General features: G+C 42.4%; 1 protein-coding gene across 1 annotated transcript in view; it reads right to left on the bottom strand.

The window, feature by feature from the left end:
• Positions 1-16,890, bottom strand: part of LOC144765655 (guanylyl cyclase C-like) — a 577,462-nt gene that overhangs the window by 166,527 nt on the left and 394,045 nt on the right. Inside the window, exon 18 of the mRNA XM_078650332.1 lies at positions 8,023-8,160. Within this exon, the coding sequence (XP_078506458.1) occupies positions 8,023-8,160 (138 nt within the window). The remainder of the gene's footprint in view (positions 1-8,022; positions 8,161-16,890) is intronic.

The raw sequence follows: 16,890 nt of genomic DNA, 5'->3' as shown, positions 1-16,890 counted from the left end.
TTTAATTAAGCTCCATCATGTGGCCAGACCTGCACAGTAGACCACAAGGTTATCTGGGTAGTTCCTCATCTCCTCTCTTTACCCTGCCAGGGATCCCTCTCCATGCTCTAAGCCAGTGGTTCCCAATCTGTGTGCCGTGGCTCCTTGGTGCGCCGTCAAAACTAGTCAGGGGAGCCATGCACCAAGCACTTAAATGCATTTAATGTCGAAGGGTTTGTTGGCTTCAGTTAAACTAATTAGACTTAAACGCATGATGTAGATGATTTGTAAGTGACATGCTTAAAGCAGGAAATGTAGTGCTTAATTGATGGCATTTTGAGGGAGATGACCTCCCTATTTCACTGGATTCCCACGTTTCATGCTCCCTAAGTAAGCGAAGGAAATCTGATTAATTTTGTTAGACTTGTTAATGCTTTTGTTTTTTTCCAAATGCATTTTATACCAATGCAAGTTATCAGGAAAGTAAAGCTGTCCTGTCTCTCAAGCACACTATGGGGTCGATTCAGTTGTCGTTCAGAAGGGCTCTGAATCGGATTTGTGTTTGCCGATTCCAATCCAGAACCCTTGTTTACGACCGAATCATACACACTTCCCAATGACCGAGTACGATGTCTGGAAACCGGTAGGGCTGTCTTAATCTGTTCCAAAAGGCATTCAGACAGATTGTGGTTTCGAAGCTGAATCGTACAGCTCTATGGACTCGGTTTCCGAGCGAGCGAGTATGATGACCGATTCGGACAGCCGTTCCGATTCAGTTTCTCCGAACCTGTCTTAGGGGACTCATAGCAGGCCCCCCTTCACCAGGGGCCTTCCGAATCGGGCCTGTGGGGTTACTCATGGGTCCCCCCTTTCCAACCATGCACATTGTGGCAGGCACCATGGGGTGCCCGCCAATGGGTGCAAGGCTTTCCCCAGCCACCCCTTTCTTCAATGGGAGCCTGTGTTCTCGTTCAGAACACAGGCACCGAATCGTACCCGGAAGCATCCGGATTCATCCAAATCGCTTGGTTGGACTCCCCCGATCCAAGTCGTCCAGAGAGCATTCCGGGGCTGATTCAGTAGGAATGCTTTCCGAACGAGATCTGAATTGGGCCCTAAGTGTTATTAAGTATTGACATGTGTACTTGAACCATAGGTATTTAAAGTACACATTTCTTCCAGTACACACATATTTCCAGACAGGCCTGCTCTCTCCATGTGCACAGGGAAGTAAAACATGATATACGTCATAATACCAGCAATTTTAAGCAAGAAAGAGGGACATTTATAAAAAAATCTGAGTAATTTATTTGGCTTGAATTGAATTGGAGGCAATTTTAGGGAAGAGACAGCTAAAATAAAGCTGTCTCTTCCCTAACTTGAGGTTGGTAGGGTTTCCACGTGTGCATATATCACGTTATTCACTACAAAGGGCTGACGTTGTAAAGCCCTTCAGTTGTTTTATTTATTTTGACAAATTGATACTTTATTGCCATTTATTGTATCCATTCCCAGCCCTGAAGAAGTTGCGGAGCAATACTCCATGTGCGACACAACACGTGTCGGCTGGCTTGTTCTACGTGCCTTCACGCTTTAAATGGAATATAAGACTCAACTCGAGTGAACTACACATTGACATTACTTCAAGCCCTTTTTTTCTTCGATCTGGATGATACATTGTGCTTTGTTATATTGCTACTTATATGAATGTTACTCTCTCATATGTGTGCCTAGGCGCCTGTTTTCTGGTTTGCTGTGTGTGGGATTTCTCATACTATAACAAGGGGTTATAGGGCTTATCCCCTTGCCTAGCTTGCACCATATCTTGTTTATTTTGTGACTTTACACACTTTAGCGTGGATTAGCTGAGGGCCTGAAAAAATCCCTGACTTTTAAAAAAAAAACTTTTCTAAGTGCATCTTAAAATAAAGCTGTATTTGGTGTAAAAAATCACGAGTCACCCTGCTGAGACAGATGAGTTGGCATGTCTGATGTGGGTAGAAATGGAAGAGAATGCAAATATTCTTCAAGCACAGAAACACTTTGGCAATGGGGCCTACATGCATAGGGATGCTATCTTGTACTGTAAGCAAGATCCAAAAGTTTGAGAGTGTTCTCTAAAAAAAAAGACATGGGAAAAGAAGTGTAATTAGGAATATTTTATTAGCGGCGTCGGCATAGTAATATGAAACACCCTGCGTATATGATTGTAATGCCTTCATCACCTTTATCTCAATTATATTTAGGGAGAAAAATTGAAGTGCTCCTGAGGCCGTGCTTACATCCCCCCACCCTCCTAAAAAATGTATAGTGGGCAGCGGCGGCCAACGGCCCATAGGTCAAGGGAACCAAAAAAGTTTTGGAACCACTGCTAAGCAGTCCTACTTTAACTGCTCCCCAGCTTGGAACTTCTGCTGCTGAACCTTTGTCTGTTTCTACTGTGGCACCTAACAATGAAGTTATATATTATCAACCACCTTTGGAGTTACCAATGTGCTCTCCTTTGCCCAATAAGGTTCCTGTTTTTTTTCAGACTGCATCTGCTTACTTGGCCGACATTGATGATTTTTCTTCAGATTCTTCATAGTCTACTTTGCATGGTGCACGCACACTAATCTCCTGGTTTAAACAGACTTGTCTGGTTCCTCCAGTTCCTCCATGGTACTTCCGATAGATTTTCCTGCCCTTGGTTTTTCTCTTCATCTGGATTGGATTTGTTACAGTAATTTTCCTACTGTTAAATAGACACTATCTCCCAGAATGATCTTCCCCAGAACAGGAACTGAAGAACTTGCACCCCATTCTTCTTCACATAAGGGCTTAATAGTCTTGTCCCTGGTGAACATTACTGCATTTCCTGTCCATGATGATATTGTTTGGGATGCATTCCCATATGACATTTTCGGTCCCACAGACATTTTACAATCCCATACATTTTTAAAATTGGTATGGACGATATTATAACCCCCGGCTCAATATCTGATGAATGGGACGTTATAACTGTATGCAACATGTTATCTGATTTAGAATCCTATATAGTATTTGAAAATGACTATTTGTATTTAAATTCTCCAAACCATGGTGAAATGTTTTGCTATCATCATTATGCTCATCACTACTTACACAGAGCTAGTACACCACATGTTATTTCTAACTATACATAGTGGGAACACTGCCTAACACCACGCATATGGAGTCCCCAACTGTATTTACATTTTATTTTTTATTTTAACAATCATGTCCCCCAGACCCGGTTTCATTTTATTTTGAAGTTACTCCTTGTCAAGCAATGAAAAACATGCTGACAAAATTAATTTATTCAGATTCTTTCATTTCCAAATTGACAATCCAAGGTTATGATAATTGGGAAAACAATAATGATTTTATATCAATTTGAGGTGCAAGATACTGGCAGGCCTAGGGCATTGATGCCTTATTTGAGGCGTATTTGATCCCTAGACAAATTATATTTTTAAACAAAACATTACAACAGACTGCGTGTGTTGGACTAGTTAATGCTAAAAATTTAAACACATCTAGCATTCCTCAAGTTCCACGTTTTGATAAGTGGCAACAATATATTAATATTACAGAGCAACAACTTAATGAGATGGTGCAGAATGGTACATGTATCTCTTCACTTTATGGTTCACATGGGTTGTTAGTCTTCCTCTTGACACTAATGGCTGCAAAGCATGTTTCATAAACTCCTCTAAGGGTTTTAAAACTAGCAGACCAGACCCCAGATATGTCCAGACACAACCCTCTGGTGTAGTAACTACGTATAGTGTAGGTGGTTATGCCAGCAATGGCCAGAACACTCCACATTGTCTGCTGTTGAGCAACATTTATACATTCTATCAGATAACATAGATTTGCAAGATTTGTTATTAGGTCCCAGATCTCTCCATTCTAAACATTTCATATATGCTACATATAATGAACTGTGGAAGATTTCACAACAAGAAACTACTGAAATGTTGTGACAAATTGATCAAGAAAATTTGGAAAAAGCATTATCTGTTGTCGATATTGTCAGGACCACAATGTGTACATTTATTCATTGAATAATATTGTGTCATCTGCAATTTATATTATACAAAATAACATGCCTGCTCTTTTACATGGACAAAGTCAATTAAGATCAATTTTGCAATTGAATTCAACATTGCAGGTTTTAAAATCAAACTGCGTGCCATGGAAATGTGTGAACAAAACAAAATTGTTCTTGCCTTATAACGTATCATGCATGGAACAGGTCATGGCATAGAAAGAAAAAACCTAAACAATTCTTAATATAGAACATTAGAGAAACTGCTCTTTACTGTAGCTGAAACTCCTTGAGATACATGGCTGGTGCATGGTTTATTTTCTTTGTGAATTTCTACCTTTCATTTCTTGTCATGTCTGAAACACTTTCAAGTGGGCAGATACAAATGGATGGGCGGTAACTTTCTGCATGAGATTTGGTTTCTTCCTTTCGATTACAAATGTGATAGTGGTGAGAGAATGAATACAGAGTTTTCTTGAACCATTCAGTACGTAAAGACGTAACACTGCATGAGGCGTGCAATGCATCCATGGCAAATGTGCAGTGTTATTAGAAGGGAGTTCCCATTCTCATGATCAAGCCAGTTTTCTTGTTACTTTCTAATTAAATTTACTTGATTCTGACTGACCAAGGTTCTTGTGGAATGAAGCCAGGTGTCCCTTACACTAAGAATTTCCAAGGATGTGAGTTGTTGAATGAATGTACTCTATCCATCCACAAACACGGCTGGGGAACTTGTCTTGTGGCCAAAAGTTCCAATTTCAAATATTAACTTTGATAGGTTAAGCCAACTCAGAGCCTTATTGTTTCAAAAGGATGTGGTGCTAGCTTCTGCCCGTGAGACTTTTGATCTCCAAGTTGCAAGGTCTTCCACAGAAGTGCAATTGTTGTTGCGCACTAATTTGCTGCTACATTTTGGTGAACATGTGCACCACATTTTTAATGCTTCGAACACCGCTGGTGCTGTACACTTTTTTTTAAATGATTGGTTCTGGATTTGTTTCTGCATTTCAGACTGTACTTGGAGTGAATCCATCCTTTATACATTCACTCTTTTCAAACATTTTTGGAGGCATTCCTTTGGTATTATTCCTGTTAATTTCTGTTTTGTTTCTAATTGTGTTGCTCCGCAATGGATGTTCCACAACATGCCCAAATGGTAATGGATTTACCACATGTCTGTGTGTGCCATGAATGCATGGTGCAGTACTTTAGATTGTCTCTGGTGCTGGAACTAAGTGACAACTGGTGTTTGTCTTTTCGGCCCACATGGTTTCAGAGTGTACTGCCTGTGGTTGGTTGCCGCTGGTGCTCTTTCTACTGTGCTCTAGACACATGCCTTGCTACACAATTGGCACAAACTATGGACATGGATCAGCTTGAGTATCTGATGAGGGTGGATCTCCAGTGTTGTCCTATGTTGCTACAGTTGCTGCAAAATGCTTCTTATGAGGTGCCTGTGCCAGACTGGATGGATGCTTCCGCTCCAGGATCTATGGCATCTAGCTCCTTATCTGAGGCTACACTCCTTTGCTGACGGGGCTGGTACTGACAAAGTGTGTTTTTTGGAACTTGCAATTCAGGCTGAAGCGGATCTGTCATCTGCGGATGCAGGTTCCTTCCAGGAAGCAAATTACTTTTTGGACACCATCCTGTAGTACGGATGCCTCATTTGACACTTTTTAATTTTGGTCTTTTGCTTTTAAATTGTTTTTTTTTAGTAGTTTACGGAAATGTTTTTATTAGCATATTTTAATGGTTGTTAGTGCACTTGCAGTATTAAGGTTTTATATTATATACTACTATGCTTTCTAAAGGTTTTTATATTGCCTAGTTTTTAGTAAATAAGTCTCCATCACAACGAAGGAGAGGGTGTGGCATGGCTTGTATGTATTCTCCATATCAGATTCAACTCCTTAAGTTGACATCTCTTTCTTGTGGTACCCTTTGCCACACTTCTCTACTTATCGACTTTTCTGCTAACATGTGAATGTGCTGTATCTTTATTTGCGATAGGCACTAACACCCTGTAGTCTGTACATTTAACTCCAGGGTGGTACATGTAGAACGCAATACCACTATTTTCTTTTCTTTCTGTGCTCATTATGAAACACTTCATTTTAGCTAGACAAAACCAAAGGAGTCTCCCTGTGCTTCTGCAACAGTTTTTAAGAACAGTGTTTTATTATATAAACAGCGTCTGTGCTACAGCTCTTTGTGAGGAGCATTTTCATGCTGGGAATTATCACAGTAAAGCTGCAGACTGTGACTGAGATGCTGCCCTCCTGACTCCAACCTCCTTCCGACTAAGGAAGATAACTTGTGCACTGCGACCAGCTTCCTGACACCTAAGACCAAGGTATGAGGGTTAGACTATCCCAATTGATCTGGCAGAATAATACTATCGCTATGCTGTCTTTAATATAGTGTAGCTACAGATAGGAGTAGGCAAACATTAGCAACAATTAACATGGTTGACTTGTTTATCCTGGTTACCATTCTAACAATTCTAATTAAAGTAACATGTCTCATCTTTGTGAGAATCGCAGCTCACGCTTTTTATGCAAGAATATGATCATTTCAATAAATGTTTTGAAATGCATTGTCGTATCTTTCTTGTGTTTACCTTGAGTGTGCAAGAGTGACAAATTAAAGGATTAGATCTGTTTCCACAGATGCCTTGGGATTCAGAGTGTCATGTTCGAGGTTGACAACATCTGTCACAATGGTTGTTTTCGGGCATAGATGCGGTACTGTGAGCTATCTGAAACTCACCAACATTTATGGCTGGTATTTGTGGACTGAGTCCCTATATTCTGAAGTTCTTGTTGGTTTAAAACAGTCCTGCTATATTTTCAGGGACCGTGTAACACTGCCAAACAACAACAACAGAGCATATCACAAACATCACTAAACAGAAGAGCACACTGGTCCCCTTTTTTCCAACTAACATTTTTGTTTGGGAGCCAAAAGACTTTTTATTTTAAGGCTAAAAACCTGTAACGTACATATCTTACATTTGGGAGCTGTCAGGAAAACAGTTCAGCAATTGGTCCTCCTCACACTCAACAACAGAAGGACTCTGTCTGAGAAATCTACCATCTTGAGCACAGAATGTAGAAAGGGTTCAATGGAATCCGTGAAACCAAATAACATGGGGTGTGGGTAAGGATCTGTACAAAAACTGCAGTTTGTGGTAAAATGTGAGATGTGGAATTTCCACTTTATTTCAGATAGTAAATTGCACATGTATGCCATGTCCACGATGCATGCAGACAGCCACTAGATGAACCACACAGATTCACAGGGAAGAATGTAAAGCAGTGGTAACTAACTAAACCATCACACTCTACTGTATTTCCAAATGCATTATGCAAGGATAGACTACACCCACACAGCAATAAAGCTAAAAACTAAGGGCCCGATTCACAAAGGTAAACGTAGACATGTCGTAAAGTTAGACTTTTTGTCTCAGTTAAAGTTACGTTTTGGTCTTAAGTGTAACTGAGACCAGAAATTTTGCTCTCAGTTACACTTAAGACCAAAACTTAGGTTTAACTGAGACGAATGTCTAACTTTACAACTCGTAAATGCCTTTTGTGAATACCGAAAGTTGTAAAGTTAGACTTTCATCTCAGTTTACCGTTGTGAATCGGGCCCTAAGTATTTGCGCTGAGCACATCACCTTGTGTAATTCAGTGCCTGCACAACAGCAAAATAAATACCTGGGATACAAGCCTTGTGAACTTCCGCGTATTAGAAAACGTAGAGGATTTCCAAAATACGAATTTAGTGCTGGAGTTACCAAACCGGGAGAGGCTCCTCTATAGAGTATTTTGCATAATAACCAACCATAATGATTCCCCATGTAAAAATAAGGGGAGCATATTTTTGGTCCTTGTGGTATGAGCCACACTCAGGGGATCCTTAGGACTGATAGACTTGCTGTTCCCATAGCTAGACACTGACCTTGTGATAGAGGTTCTGGTTACCTTTTGGGTCTTGCCAACATTCAGTGTAGAAAGCTTCCTTCCGTTGGATGATCTCTTGAGCGATGATTGCATAGCTGTAGACGTCGCCTTTCTGAGACACTCCTTCCTGACGAAGATGCTCGGGAGCCCTCCACAAGTCTGAAGAAAGAGATAAAGAGATAGGGAATATTGGCAATTAATGCAAGGTATGCTGCACTTCTGGGAGAAATTATGAAAAATTAAATTGTGTGAAAATGTAATGTGACAGCACATCTTGCATTCAAAAGTCATGAGAGTTACAAGTAAGGGGCAGTCAGAGCAGAAAATGCCTGCTGTGAGACATTTTCTGCTCAAACCAATTTTCCACAGAAAATAATTGTGCTCTGATCAACTGGTCAGTCGGATTGCTTGGATTGTCAATGGCTTCGCTGCTTCCACGGTCCAGATGCTGTTCGCAGCGGGTGTTGGTGCTGGCCATGTCGGACCCTGGTGGCCCTTGATGGCCCCTGTCGCCTTTCTGCCTTGCACTCCCCCAAGAGGTACAACTCGAGGCCTCCCTTGCACTGCATGCATTGTGCCTGAAGTGAGAAATACACTAGGTGTCGGGCACGGGAGGTTATTGGCAGGGCACAAGTTGTGGGTACACGATGGGTGGACGGCGTCCACCCACTATTTTCACAGGGTGCTCATCATCCACCATACGAAGAACTTGAGCCCCACTGAAAAATTTGCTGAACTCGTCCCAGTGTAATTTCCAAACAGCAGGACACATTCAGCAGCACCTGCAAGTTGCCTGCCTTTCTTTCAAACAGCAACGTGCAGTCTCCAACAGGGTGATAACAAAAGCCAAATTTAAGGGGTCATCAGGACTTCTTTTGTTGGAGTCTGGTGGCTGGGAGCAATCAGGAGCCTCACACCTGATGCAAAAGCAGTGGAGGGGAAACAAAGGCTCACACCTTGTTAGCTCTTCACACATACTTCAGAGTCAGCTTTTCACTTTGTTCAGTCCCTGTTACGGAGATATGCATGCACTGTGAGAATGTCAGATGTGTTGGTCTTTCCCTGTATTTACACAAAACAAATAGGATTTATATAGCACTTTCTTCCGATGAGGAGGCGTTGAAATAATTTAAATACAACTAATTCTTCTTGACTAGCACTACTCGTCCCAATACAGGGTGTCAGAGTGCTTTACATCACATGTACATATTGCAAATACAATACATCATATGCTTGTAAATCAAAGTACATTATGTGTTACATACAACAGTGGGGGTTACAAGGTGTAGAAGTCACATATCATCTTTCATTGCTCACTGTGCTATATTTGAAAGATTACAATGCAACTGCAAATATCTTCATAAAATACCATCTGTCATTAAAATTTTACATGATGTGCTTTGCAGAAGGCACATTAACCTTCTCTGCTACTTTCAGTCAAGACTGGCCAGACAAAACTTGGATCTTTCCAGCAAGTGAATTAACCTCCAGAGTTATCTTATCATTATTATTCACTTAGATTACTGGGGCCATACAGATTTCTTCAGTAGGTGCTTTTACCCGATAAGAGATTTTAAAATGCAGGGGCAGATCTACAAGGAAGTGCTGCAGTGTGGCACCGCAAGCCCTTCGGCTGCGCCACACTGGGGCACTTCTGAAGCACAGGGATGCAACATAATAACAAGAATATGTCGCACCTCTGTGCTTCTCCCTGCGCTGGCACACAAATTGCAGCCAAGCGCTGGCACAGGCACCCTTGCACCATGGTGCAAGGATGCCAGCGCCGTGGGGAGATTGTTTTTTGCGCAGGAAGGGGTACCTTCCTGCACAAAAACAATCACTAAAGACATTTTCCTGTTTCAATGCATGCTGTAGAATGCAGCACGCATTGAAAGAGGGAAAAACAAGGAGAAATGAAAACATTTCTCCTCCTTGTGCCTTGCTACGCCACCTCTAGGGTGGCGTAGCATTCAGACGCATCTCCAGATTTACGATTTCTCTTAAATCTGGAGATGTGTCTTGTTCCCTGGGTGTTGCTTGGGAACACCCAGAGAAACACCAATGGAACTCCCCTTACAAGCAAAGTGCTGCGTGTGAAGGGGCCATATTTACAAGGAGAGGAAATGTCATGCAGGGTGACTTTTCCTCTCCTTGTAAATATGGAGGAGCCTCCTGCGCCACCAGTATTTCACGAAAAGTGACATACTGGTGGAGCAGTTGGCTTGTAAATCTGCCCCACAGTCTTTGCAAACAATTAAGTAGAACAGATTTAGCTTCAGTTTTCTCCTTGTTTCCCCTTTTTGAGCTGTCAGGTTGCGTCACTAAATGTGAGGGTGTTTGAGATATAGTTATGCCAACAATAAGAACATGAGAGATGTCTTCTGCTAAACGTGGGGGTGAAATTTTGGGGGGCAGTGTGTAATTTATATAAACATAAATGCAGAGCTCTGATTTTTTTTCTTAGGGTCCTATTGCTGAATGCCAAGGTCACTATAACCCTATTCTTTCTCTGCCCTAAAATTTCTTGCAGGTTGGTTTTTCCCCCCCTTTTCTGCCTTCATCATGTTTTTTTTATCTCTCTCCTTTCTTCCCTTTCTGTCTTTCTCTCTTGCTTTGGGTCATGGTCTGTTGGTGAAAAATGAGCTCCAATCTCCTAAATTGAGTGCAGGTGGGTAAGACTGAGTAAGAATACTTTGCATAGGAGAATGGTCTCACCTCCGGAGAGCTCAGGCAGCTAAAGCAGTCACATCTACATGGAAATGTGCTGCACATGGAATATTTTGCCTGGTTGAGTAGGCAGGCGGTAGAGTTAGGTTGTTCAATTCTTGGATAAAGGAAGCTTTACGCTGACAAAAGGCAACATTGGTTTATGTGTAGCTTACAAAAGTTTGAATCTTCTGCCTAAATCAGGAGGGTTGCGTGTATACTCAAATGTACTCATGATAGACCAGTTAAACATACATGTTAGGGCTTAAGACTGCGGTGTCCATTCCTGTGATACCATGGGTGATGTCACGTGCTGTGATGTCACTTGCATACTACCGTACTAGGTTAGTCCCCCCATTTCTTTTTTTAGGATTTGTGCCTTGGTTATAGGGCTAATCTGCAGGTCAGTTAAGCTGAGAACGGGGAGCTGGAAGCTGAGTGCAGACTGAGGGGGGAGTAAAAATAACTTGTGTGTGATGACAAAGCCAGGAGCGTGGGAGGAGCATAGTGTTGCTCCAAGGGTTGAGTCCCTGCTGTGCGCTCCCCTGCACTGGTTCCTGAAATTCAGACTACTCTTGGTCTTTCAGCCCTGCAGAGACCCCTAAGGGAGGACAGTAATAAACTCCAATTGCTGCTGGAGGATATATATTGGAGATATGGCACAATCAAATGCTAAAGCAATACCAGTCTGCAGTAGACGAAAATGTCAATAAACACAAGCAAATCAGCAAAATTCCCACTGCAAAGGAAAGGCACCTGGTGGGACAATAAGGTCACCAGGACAGGAGATCATGAGAGCAGGGTAGATAAGGGTGGTGACAATAAACACGAGGCGCAAGAAGAGGCGTACCTGCGCGCCTAAAAACAATGGTGCTCCTGAATCCACTCTGCAAATGACATGGCAGACACAGCAGGGTGAAGATCTTCTACTTTCTCCTATACCGACACACCAGCTTAATGTACACCTGTCAAGTACCTTGAAGAAATGTAACTTTAAAAAACAAAACAATGGACGTGGTATTCTCACACAATAAGGATGGAAGAGACGTACAAGCGTCCCTGCCGCTGCAACTCCACTCCCTCAATCGCACAACAACCATCAGTTACCCAAGACAACCCATGGCTAAGGAAACCAACAAAAAGGAAGAACAATACACTCTTCCAATGGGAGTAATGGGATAGAAAAGGTATGGAAGCAAGAAAAAAACAGCTGAATTAAGCAGTAGACAACAGCCTACCTGCTGACTTAGTAGTGGAAACATTGGGGACTGGACCTAAGCAGGTACTGTCGGCAAATTCCACAGAAGGGACATCACTCTTTAGTTCCACCACAATATGTTCCAAAGTCACGTCAGCTCAAGCCAAGCAACCTGAAGAAAGGAAAGGAAGGGATGCTTAGCTGTCACTGAGGTGCATAATGTGCTAACACAATCAGCACCAGCCATGGAGCTCTTGAAAACTCCACCTGAAGAAGAAAGAAACCACTGTGCCCCCCCACCCTCCAGCACAATCTACCTGGCCCCTAGAACAGTCACCTAACAAAACAGCAGCAGCTTCTAGGCAACAAAGGAGCAAATCTAGAAAACCCATCTACTTTGTCATTAGAAGCTACTCCACTATTACAAAATAGGAGCCTGACAGCAACCAATCTAAATGAGCACATAGTGGGACTCCTGGTAATCTCTCCCCCTCCGTTTTGGACCAACTCAGTATTAACCTAGATGACATCCACAACTCCTCAATAGGAAAAAAAGAGGGAACAAGGAACACCTGGGACGTATTGCTACACTCATTTCAATCAGTAGTAAATGCATTAACATATCAGTCAAACAAGCTTGATTAGTAGGTGGATCTCCACAACACCATGCCAGTTGATGTCACGGCAATCAACTCTAAAATAGGTGCATTTAAAAACACTGATACAATGTGCGCAGGCTGAAGAAGTACAGCCTGCCTTAGCTTGCTTATGTGATCCAGTGACTGAAAAACGTGCTAGTCTACTTGCTACATTAGGCTCAGTACTAGCAGAAATAAAGCCCCAATTCGCTGGCGTGACGAAACTTGAGGGGGCCTCCATGCAAGGCACGCGGAGGGGCCCCCACTGGGCTCAATCAGGAGCTCTGCAGCCAGAGTGCTGCGCTGAGGGGGCCCCCTGGAGCTTGGCCACCCCCCCACACTGGGGGGGCTGCGGGGGCCTGTGTTACGCCCCTGCCCCAATTAAACCCAGGACTCCCAGTAATACAGGAAACAGCGCCGGGACACCTCCATGTGAGGTAGCTGTTCGCGCTTTTATAAATGCCAGTATTATTATTATTATTAAAATGTTATGCTCAGCGGCCCTAACAGGAAGTAGCACATGGAGATCTCGACTAACCCTTGCCATCAGAACAACCCGAGTATCCGACTTTCCTCAAGAATGGCAGGACATAGTATCGGCCCATCTATCCTTCACCCTAGCGCTAACTTGCCTCCATAAAAAAAACAGCTTAAAAGACTAAGAAAGGCCATAATAAGCCGCTTACAAAAGGAGGGCCAATCAAACAGCATGAAAAAGTGTACTCAGTAGTTAGATCAGTTCCCAAGGCCATATCCACAGTCCTAGAATCTCCAGTGGAAGAAGCTGCTTCTGGATTACAAGGGTACTTGCTTAGTGGAACAACCTCCTTTAACACAGGTAATGGCAATATAGAGATGGTCCATGAACCCCCGTGCAAAACAAACCTTTAACTACACGAACCAATCAACCAGTAGCACAGGCGTCCAAGGAGGAATTGATTAAGCCTGCCAGAACATCGGCCATAGATGGGAGAATGCACTTCTCTGTAGGTGAAGTAAGCTCATCAGGTACTCAAACTTTACAAATGGCCCTATGGGCACCACAGAGGGAAGAACCCTGAAACAAACAGCAGTACCAAACAGACAAAAGAGAAAGCCGGCACTTCAATTAATTGTCATTTGGCTGTCCTCTAGCTACAATCGGTACGACGGAGCTCACAGGCATCATAAAAACTAACCCTCTAGTAGCTATAACATTCATTCCTTTCTCAGAGATCAGTTTGTATCAAGGCGAGAAAAAGGGGTTGAATGTTTATAATACTTCCAAGAGATTAAGTAAAATAATTTTCATGCCAAAATACAAGTCTCACGGGTAGTTTGACGTAATCAACAGAGGCTCAATGCTCCGCATAGTTCAGGAAATCTCGATATTATGACACATTAAATCTGCAGACATTTACAAAGCTGCATTTTCCTATAGTACACTATCTAACACTGAAAAGTCCATGATAACTACCTGAGCAAATCAACTGCTTGGCGAGCAGGTCTGGAAGGAGAAACTGACATTTGAAAAATGGGGCACTGAGATCTCACACCATGAGGAAGTAGCATATCCTCAATTCTGAACATAGGCTTTTGCTCAGAACTTCGCCGAGAGTAAAGTGTAAACAAGCGGAATTGGCACCAGAGCACGAACAAGTCCAGACAACATTGGTTCTCAAAGGGGTAAGGAGTCACTCAGTGTCGAACCAAAACCCTAAGGCTAGCATCAGAGGCAGCAACGGAGAATTGAAGCGGACCCTAAGTTAAGTCCCAACAGACTGGGCATTGCTCCTGGTGTGCTGTAGTGAACTACAAACAGCTACAAAAAACTCCGACAAGAAAAAAGGAATCAGGCAGGCAGTCATAGGAAAGTTTAGCAATTTGCTCATAGACCGTTGAGGGCCTACAAAGTAAAATAGAGGATGAGCACTTTCTAGCCTACATAAACTCCTCCCATTGGCAAAACTACAGGAATCTTGGGCGCTGGTCCAGTTGGATATACCGGCATCTATTGGATTCAATAAGCTGGCTGTAAAAACACATGTGTAATGATGCCCTGCGGGGGGCCTAGACATCTATGCGGCGGCAGGCATTAAGGGTAAAATAGAATCTCTATAAGTGGACCATCCAAGCCGTGAAGCTATTAGAATGCTTCAATGACAACGAAAACACTCTGTTGATAATAAATGTCTATATTCACTTTTCACCTGCAAAGAAGAAGGCATTTTCAGATCTTTTAATGGCATTCATTACTGAACAAATGTCAAACAACCGTTGGCCACTTATTCTCCTGACAGGGGACGTTAACATGAATTTGTTGGAGGAAGCTGGTCAAGTACAAACTTTGGAAATACAAAGTCAAATATGACAAATGCTGATGCTATACCCCTGGATGCAAATTAGGGACAGCTGGAGTTTTGCTCTCATGGACAACCTGGAGCACCTGAGGTTGAGATCTCTAAATGGGCGAATAAGATCTGATGTCCCTGCATAGTTCACTTTTTATTCAGTAATGACTCAATCAATCTTAGATTATACCTTAGTGTCCTATTTCAAATGATCAGCTACTTTAAGATAGGAACCCGACTGGAAAGGGAACACCAACCCTAAAGGATCCAGTAGACCTACACTGCAGGCTCCATTACCAAGCGCATTATCATCTTGGAACTGTCACCACTCTTAACTATAGAAGGCCAAATTGATCAACAAGATCTATTACTCGTATCGAATCCAAAGCAAGCACTCAATGGGAAAGGATCATTAAGTAATCTACAGACCTGTTAGAACAATGATCACATATTTCGGTGCTCCTCCTGGCCGATAAAGGTTGCAGCTCAAAAAGACCAAACTTACAATTAAGTGACTGTCCTAGGAGGCCTTTAGCTGAGCCTACTGTAGCAAAAAAGTAATTAAAATGTGCACTTGGGCTACTTTGAAATAGGTCAAGCTCAAAAGCATGGAGGCCCACCTTAACTAAGCTGAGAAACGTATATAAAAGAGCAACGTGGGAATCAGGTAAGAAGGACATGGAATAGTACTGGCACAAAATTGTTAGCAGCCTCGAGAAGAAAAGAAGCAAGATAATTCTGGAGGCTAGTGGACTGTGCCGCACGACGTAGGTTTTTCCCTGCATCTTCTAAAATATCAGAAGAAGCATGGGTCGCCTATTTGCAAGATATGTTTAGGGGCAGCATGACTGTTCCGGCGAAGCAAGAAAGTACCCAAATAGTAGGTCAAACGACAGCAGAAAGCCATCTCCCTTGCTGGTGTAGCAACAGTAATCTCCTTAGGGTGTCATGATGGAGACCCTGATCCTAACAGACTCCCACAGGACATCTTTAAAGAAAATCCTCAATATTGGGCAAAATCTCCGTGTCCTCTCTTCAACCACGTCCTCCTCCAGCAGGTCATAGCTAACTGTTGGTGGCAGTCAATAATAGCCCAGATTTACAAAGCAGGAAAAGGTCACTGCCAGCAAATTACAGGTTGATTGCTTTGCTAAATGGGGAAGCAAAATATTTTGCTAAAAGTTTGCTGGCAGACCTAACATAATGGGCAGAGGAAAATGCGTTAGTTCCAGTGAATCAATCTGGGTTTATCAAAAATACAGGACAATCATGAATATCCAAATGCTTTACCTATTAATAGAGTAAGTAAAACCCCTCTCTCAGAACTTGCTCCTTCGCTTTGTGAATTTTCGCTCTGCCTTTGATACGGTAAGCAAAATATTCTCTGGTGGACACTTCTGAACTGGGGAATTTCTCCAATGCTCCTCAAAGCTCTACAACTATTATACACCAGCACTTGAACATGAGTCAGGCTAGGATTGGAATAACAGTTCAATGGAAAATATATACCAGCAATGGCTTGAAACAAGTCTGTGTCCTTACTCCTTACCCATTTTCTCTTTGATCTGTATCAAGCAGAACTGACAACAATTCTCAGCAAAGTAAATTGGCAACAGTCAGACTTTAATGCTTCCCATATGTTGTTTGCTGATGATGTACTACTGATAAGTCATATGCAGGTTGGCTTATAAACGCCACAGCAAAGTATGCCCTTGAGCATAGACTCACAGTTAATCTTAAAAAAACAAAAACAAAGCTAGTCAGCACAAGACGAAGCCCAGCACCGAAGTATCATATTGAAGGTTCTGCTCGGTAATCGGTGCCAGAGTACAAGTATTTGGGGATATTATTCGATTCAAGAGGCTCTCTTACAATGCACAGTCCCTCAATATCAAGAAAAAGCAACACCCTAAAACCTGCCTTTTGCTCTTTAAGGGACATATTAAAAGGTCTGGCTCCTCAACCATTAGTGCAAGTCATAGATGCAAACTTGCTCCCTACGTAGCGTATGGAGCAG

The sequence above is a fragment of the Lissotriton helveticus genome, chromosome 1_1 (genome assembly GCF_964261635.1).
Source record: "Lissotriton helveticus chromosome 1_1, aLisHel1.1, whole genome shotgun sequence".
NCBI lineage: Eukaryota > Metazoa > Chordata > Amphibia > Caudata > Salamandridae > Lissotriton > Lissotriton helveticus.
Note: the sequence above shows the minus strand (reverse complement) of the source record. Positions and strands in the feature narration are given on the sequence as shown.